We start from the raw sequence: 6,894 nt of genomic DNA on the forward strand, positions 1-6,894 counted from the left end.
GAGTCATGCTGACTCTGCTATGGATGCTAATCCTCAGTACTAGTGCCTCCTGCATCCCCTATTCTTCTTCTTAGCTTTAGTTCATTAAAGATGACGTTGTATCTCACCCACTTCACTATGAGAGGATAGCTATGGCTGGCATGTAGACCGTGTTTTGCATATTCCTATTTAATCTGTTGAATTTTATTTATTTTTTTTTCAGAAGTGTCAATTTTATTAACTCAAATGTAATCTTCCCAGAAAGCAAGACCAAATAGTCATCTGTCCTAGGATGCCTGGGACTAATTATTCTGCAATTTTTGATTGCATCCTATTTGTCGTCTTGCTCTATCATTGCCAAGTACTGGAACACAAGCTTTTGAGATGTTCAGAAGAGCTCAGGCCTCTCAGACACCTTTTTTAAGCAGTTGCTCAATTATGCAAAGTAAATAGCCATTAATATTGTAAAATATTGATTCGCATTACAATTGAAAGCTGATTTATTTTGCTTTTTGTTTTTCTCTTTTGAACAAAGTACCTGTAGTTTGGAACTTAGGTGTTTTTATTCTTCTGAATTACTGAAAACTTTAAAATTGACTAGTAATGCACCTAGTCCTCTTATTCCACAATGGAAAAGGACAGCTAAATTTTTCCTTTGGCTGGGATTATCGCTAACCTCATCAAGTGTACTTCAGCCTTGTCTTTAAGAACAGCATTTTGGTGACTTAGTAAGCTTCAGGCTTGTTTGCTTTACTGCTGGCAGGAGTCCAGGTATCATGACCTGTTACAGCACTGAAATCTTGATTCCCACCCCCTCCCCCCCCCTTTTTTTTTTCACTCTTAAATGATTGACAAACAACATGTCAGACATGCATAAACTGAGAACTGGAATGGCTTTATTGTGAAAATACTGAAGTTTCCATTACTATTTCATCTGGTAATGAGAAAACCTTTGAGCCTGTGTTAAGGGTTGGGGTTTTTTATTTACTTATTTGAACTAAATCTGCAGGCTGAAGCTGGTAGTCGTTATAATTTGTATGCTCTCGTAGGTACTATGGAGCTTTCTAATTAGTGCAGGTGAGGCCACATCAGGAATAATGTCTCCAGTTCTGGGCTCTCCTGTGTAAGGGAGAGGGTGTTGGCCGAGGGTCACCAGGACTCCAAGGATCTAGAGCACATCTCTGCGGAGAGAGGTTGAGGGAGCTGGGCCTCTGCCATCCGGCAAAGAGGAGGCTAAAGGGGACTCTTAACAGTGGCCTACAACTACTCGGGAGGAGGAGTCACACGGCAGAGCCAAAATTTTCTTGGAGATGAGAGTTGATTATAATGAAGGGTAATAACAACACATTGCAGCTTCAGAGGCTGATTGGATACGAGGAAAAAATTATTTCATTTGGAGGGTAGGGCAGTACTGGAGCAGATCCCTGATGCAAGCTAGTGGACTCTCCATTCCTGGAGATTTTTCAAGACCTGACTAGACAAAGCCATGACTGCCCTTACCTGGTGTTGGCCGTAATGATGCTCTGAGCAGAAGGCTGGACAAGATGACTTTCCTTCCACCCGGGACTTCTGGGAGGATGTGTAACAGTGCCTCCTTGCTACTTGAGCTTCTTCCTCATCTGCAAAACTCTTCTGGCCCACAGCAAGTTCATGTTGGAACTCATGAGAAAGAAGTAGTAGGGGGAGGAGGCTGGCAGAATTGCTGCAGTTCAGAATAGCTAGGAAAAGGTGAATATCAAATATTTGAAGATGCAGCATCAGACTGGAACTTTAAATGTAGCATAAACCTCAGGAATACATGTCGCCAACAAATGACCTTGCTTTTGTCAGGCTCACTGGCAGTGTAGATTCTATGTATTCTGGCATATACTGTATATTTGGTATAGTACACTGTATATTTAGGGGTATATATTGTACACTGTGTATTTTGTATACCTAGTGTATTTCTGAATACAACATAAGTTATATAGCAAATGAACTATAACTTGTGAGAATCTACACTTCTGTGCTAACAGGAGATGATCAAGGTAGGGTAATAAGTCGCCTGCAGCATACTGCAAAGTGAATATAGAGGTGTTTGGCAGGCAGGCTAGGCTGTAGTATTACAAAAAATACAGTAGGTCAAATTCTGCATCTTTGCAAGGTCTGACTCTCATATATAAAAGCAAATTGACTTGTATTTCTGCTCTGAACAACCTTGCAGTGTGCCTTAGAACATGAATTTGCTGTTAGTATTGTTACTTTAATATTACTATAGAATAAAAATTGGGGTCTAGTCCTTCCCATATTAAGAGTAAGTGTAGATTGCCATGCTGGATAACTGTAATTTGACCGTATTGTGATCTATAACATAACTGGATAACAAAAATGCCTTGAAGAACAAGCTAATAGCAGGTAGAAGTTTGCCAACAGTTGTTTATTTCAAGTCTAGCTGTGAGATGTCCACCTGGTGTGCAGTAATGAGATACCAGAGTGCTGCATTTTTAATATACTCTTACGCTCTTTCAGAATGGTATTGGGACTTACCTCAGCTTGTGTAGTCAGTCTTAAGTAGAGCACTCCCTGGGAATCAACTACCAAAATACCCACATGTGGTTTCTTGGTGCCTTTTTAACAAGTTTTGTAAAATAAAGACAAACTTGTGAAGATTGAGCTGTGCTTGCTCGAAGTATTTTGCTGCCTACATACTGACCTGTAGTAAAGCATCTGTGCTTGCTGTTCAGTGTGGATCAGGTGAACCCGTGACCCTGTTAGGTGTACAATGAATCTAGGAGCGACACTGACCTACTGGGTAGTAAATAGGTGGTAGTTGTGCTCAGAGTATTCTAACTGCAGTATAAAAATGTAATAGGCCAAACTGCTTAGTTTTCACAAGTTTTTATAGCTTATGTTTGTTTTTTATATAGGCTAAGCTTCCTCTGTCTTTGTGCTCAGTCTGACTGGTCTCAGAGGACATAAAAACATAGGAAGGTCTGTCATTAAAGATGCCTCATTGGCATCTGAAAACAGTTGATTAAGGAACTGAAGTTGGAACTGAGACAACCCACTTATTCTGTTAATCATTTATACTCTCATAACAAGTGTTAACAGAGGTGGTTGTCTCTGCATAGTATGCTTGCTCTAGCACAAATGCAGGAAAAGCTTTCAAAGATGAGCTGCTCGTCTTTGAAAAAAAAAAAAATTTCTGGTTAAACAGTTGTCTCAAGTAGAAGAACCACAGCCTGTCTGCCTCTTGGAATATACCTGGGGCAGTAGGGATGCTATGAATTGTATCCTGAAGTAACTTCACACTATATGCGAGCTGCTAGACTGCCCTGGCATTAGTGCCAGCTTTGTGAAAGGTTCTAGGGCTGATGGTGGGTGGATCATAACAGCTCAATTTGGCAGAACAGTCAGCTGAATTCTATCTACTTTTAATGACTGTAATGTTCTAGAAAATACTTGCAACTAAGCAGAATAATCTTGAGATTCTGCTTGGTATCTGGGTATGTTCTGCTAATAGCTCACGGATTTAAGTAAGCTTCAACTATGCCTGTTTACTTGCATGTGAGCACTGAGGTTCTTTGGGGCTTATTCTTCCCATGTACACTTTTGCTTGGTGAAAGTATTGTATCTGTCTGCTGTTAGGCCCAGGAACTTGCATTTAAAATTTTCGGTGTTCTTTGGGAAGTTCATAAACTTCAAAGAAGTCTACCTACTTCTGGTGTAACTCTCACACTGCTGAGCCAAATGCAAGAGAGAGCTAGTCTAGTGGTGAATTGAGCTTCTAAAGAAGTAGTTCTCGGCTTGACCCCGAGGTAGTGAAAAGTAGGAGACCTACCTGTCAACCTTACAGGACACTACTTGGTCCTCTCTGTTGCATTTTAAGAAAAGAAAACCAACTGTGTAAAACAGAAGTGCTAAATACTACCAGTGTTTGAACATCTTGCTGAGTAGATGTTAAGGAATTTATCAGATAGGTGAAGCTTGTGTACTGGTTCTGTTTTGAATAGAGCTATTAAACAGAATGAGCTTTGTCATGTAACAATAACTTTTGAATGTTGGAAAATCAAGTGTGAAAATTATGTTTAACCCAAACATGTCACTTGGAGGATGAACTTATGGCTAATGAGCATCTTCAGTCTGGCAGTTCTACTAATTGGTCTCTTTCTTTATTCTGCTGTCATTTTAATGGACTCTCACTAGACCTCTTGGGAGAGGGTGAGTAATACTTTTGATTTCTAAGACCTTTGAATGTTAAGACTCCTTATTAAAAGCTCCAGCTTTCTGGAGTTGAGTGTTTATGGTCTCTCTCCCTGTTCCCCTTACTTTTCCTGTTTGATCTTTGTTATATGGCTGCATATAGATAATCTGGCTGCACTTTCCGGTGTTACCTCTGAGCCACAGATTTCAGATCCATTTGCCCCAGAGCCTAGTGCAACTACTGCTGCAACTACCGATACTACAACTACTTCGGCTGCTGTCACTACAACTACAACTATCACTGCTGCCACTGCTGAAGTGGATCTCTTTGGAGGTTAGTTTGATTGCTCTAGCGCTCTACACCCATTCATAAGGTATATGAAGCAATATTGAGTTCAGCTATTGTAACAAGGCCTCTAATTTAACTAGCTATACCAGAGATGCCTGTGTGTTGGATGGTAGATGGAACAGGAAATGTAAACTGTCCAACTACCTCTTTGTTTGCTGTGCTTTTAGCTAATAGACTCATCTGCATAGATATGGAAATGGAAAACCGTATACACTTAAGACTGAGTTACCTTATGGTTGAAGAGCTAAGAACATTAATTTTCAGGTCCACTCTGGGGTAAGCAGGTGTTCTTTACATGTTGTTCAAAAATTACACACTGTACTGCAATTTCTGGGAGAAGCAGTTGTGCTTTCATAGTTATTGCACTGGAGAGGATGGACACGGCAGCTGCCTGCCCCTTCATTACATGCTGCTCTTGAGCTGTGTTGTGTTTGGTTTGGATCTTTCCTGTAAATGTAGTATTGAGCAGGATGAAATTACTGTATTTCAGCATTCTTGAGTCTGGGTTTTATTTCACATAGCATCAACAGGAAATTAAAATGGTGATGAACTTGCACTAACAGCTATACAGCTAAGGTTTAGGAACCGTGTTCTTATAGTTTAGTTGTGTTTTTTCAGTCTCTACTGGTTAAGAATAAAGTCCCCCCTCTGTGTTGTTGGCTTCCTTGTCACTCTTATTGAAGGCTTCTCAACAGCATGTCAGAAATTACAATTTCTTTTCAACTCTATACCCGCTCAGGTGAATGGAGAAGTGTTCTGATTTACAAGCTACTAACACGTTTGAGATCACCTGACCGCTGTATTTCTCTACTTGTCTCTTCCTGTGATGCTTACTTTCAGCATGACAGTGGCTGTCAGGAATTAGTAACAACTTACTTGCTGTCAAAACTGAATTCCAGTATATTCTCTGCGGGGGTGTGTTTATCTGTTGCTTCTAGTTACAGGAATGCTGGATAGGTATTACACATAAACAGTTGGACTACAGAGGTATTTCCTAAAGACTGAAAGTTCCCGGGTAGAAGTTTTGCTTAGGACTGACTTCAGCAGACATCTCCAAGATATCCCTGATAGAACTTCTGAGAAGCTCTAAGAAAGGAGTACAACAACAACAACCTGCTACTTAACACCTCCTTTTACGAAGATGAATAATAGTCCAAGTGCCATGGGAGCAGGCAGTTCAGAAGCAAATTTCAAACTGTTGTGGGCAGCGGTTCTGGACACTGCTAGGAGTAAGACGGAGTCTGACGTTGGTTCCTCTCCGAAGGCTGTTGCAGAAACCAAAGCCTGTGCTCGTTGACACCCTGCACATGTGTAGCCTGTGAAACTTCTGGTGTGTAGATGTTGAGGTCAAGCCAGTCTTGGATGCAGCACTTTCAAATTGCATTATTAAATTAGCGTAGACATGTGACTTTTTAAAAAAATTAAATGATAGTTAAATTACTAGAAATCACTGTAAACTTTCAACAGGATTAGAAAAACACCTAGCCTTGCCTCTTCTTCATGTACTACAGCAGCAAGATGTATCCTTTATTTTTTTTCTACCTTTTCCACTATTCTGTGCCTGGAAGAATGGCTGCTACCAAATCATGTCTTGACTTCCATGTTTATAAAGTGGCAAAGAGCTGGATGTTTTTAGTTTCTAGAGATTTAAACTGATCGTTCAATTACTTAGTGGCACATGTTAAGAAACTGAGTTGCCCTCATCCTTCGATGTGGAAAGAATTTTACGTTTGCAATATCCAGACTTCTATGACTTGATCTCTTCTTTTAAACAGAATGTATTTTGTTGCTCAAATACTAAAAATCTCCAGTGGACTGTATATTAGATGAATACTGACTTTTTTTCCTGGAGCACTTCAGGATGGAGCAAGGTTTTATTATTTACAATAAGCAGAAAACCTCTAGTTCTCAAGAAGAAAAATCTCTAAACACCCTCAGCAGTGAGGGTATTTTTACAGTGCCTTCAAGACACCCTCAGGCCAGACCTTTTTAAGATCCTGGATTCTATATTGAACTTCTACCTCTCTACTCACAGAGTTGGGTTTTTTTTTGGTTTGTGTGTCCCATGCTAACATTCTTTGTTGTTTTCAGACTATGTACGGTGGAGGAAGCAGTAGTTTTTGGGTGGACACCGTTGCTCTCTGGCTTTTGTGGTGCTAGGCATGCTTACACTTAATTTTAATGAGTAGGTATTTGATCTTTGAGGTCTGCTAGAGAGAGGGTCTTCAAGGTCACCTTAACTTTTTGCAGCTTGACCGCTCTTAGTTGCTTTACACGCTTCCTTGCGGTGAGCTGCGGTAGGGGAAGGTACAGGAGATCTCAGGAGAAAGAATGTAAAGAGTCTACAGGGAGTGGCTGGGTAGGGGAAGGGGGGGGTATGATGC

At 40.5% G+C, this 6,894-nt stretch overlaps 1 protein-coding gene across 2 annotated transcripts in view; it reads left to right on the forward strand.

Annotated features, from left to right (window-relative positions):
- SNAP91 (synaptosomal-associated protein, 91kDa) overlaps positions 1-6,894 on the forward strand; it is a 44,876-nt gene that overhangs the window by 17,348 nt on the left and 20,634 nt on the right. The window contains exons 13-14 of one of the 2 annotated variants that reach the window (XM_010083731.1): positions 4,165-4,179; positions 4,325-4,495. The exons of the other annotated variant lie outside the window; for it this stretch is intronic. Coding sequence (XP_010082033.1) covers positions 4,165-4,179; positions 4,325-4,495 — 186 coding nt within the window. The remainder of the gene's footprint in view (positions 1-4,164; positions 4,180-4,324; positions 4,496-6,894) is intronic. 2 annotated transcript variants of the gene reach the window in all.

Source organism: Pterocles gutturalis, unplaced genomic scaffold, assembly GCF_000699245.1.
Source record: "Pterocles gutturalis isolate BGI_N339 unplaced genomic scaffold, ASM69924v1 scaffold6220, whole genome shotgun sequence".
Taxonomy (NCBI): Eukaryota; Metazoa; Chordata; class Aves; order Pterocliformes; family Pteroclidae; genus Pterocles; species Pterocles gutturalis.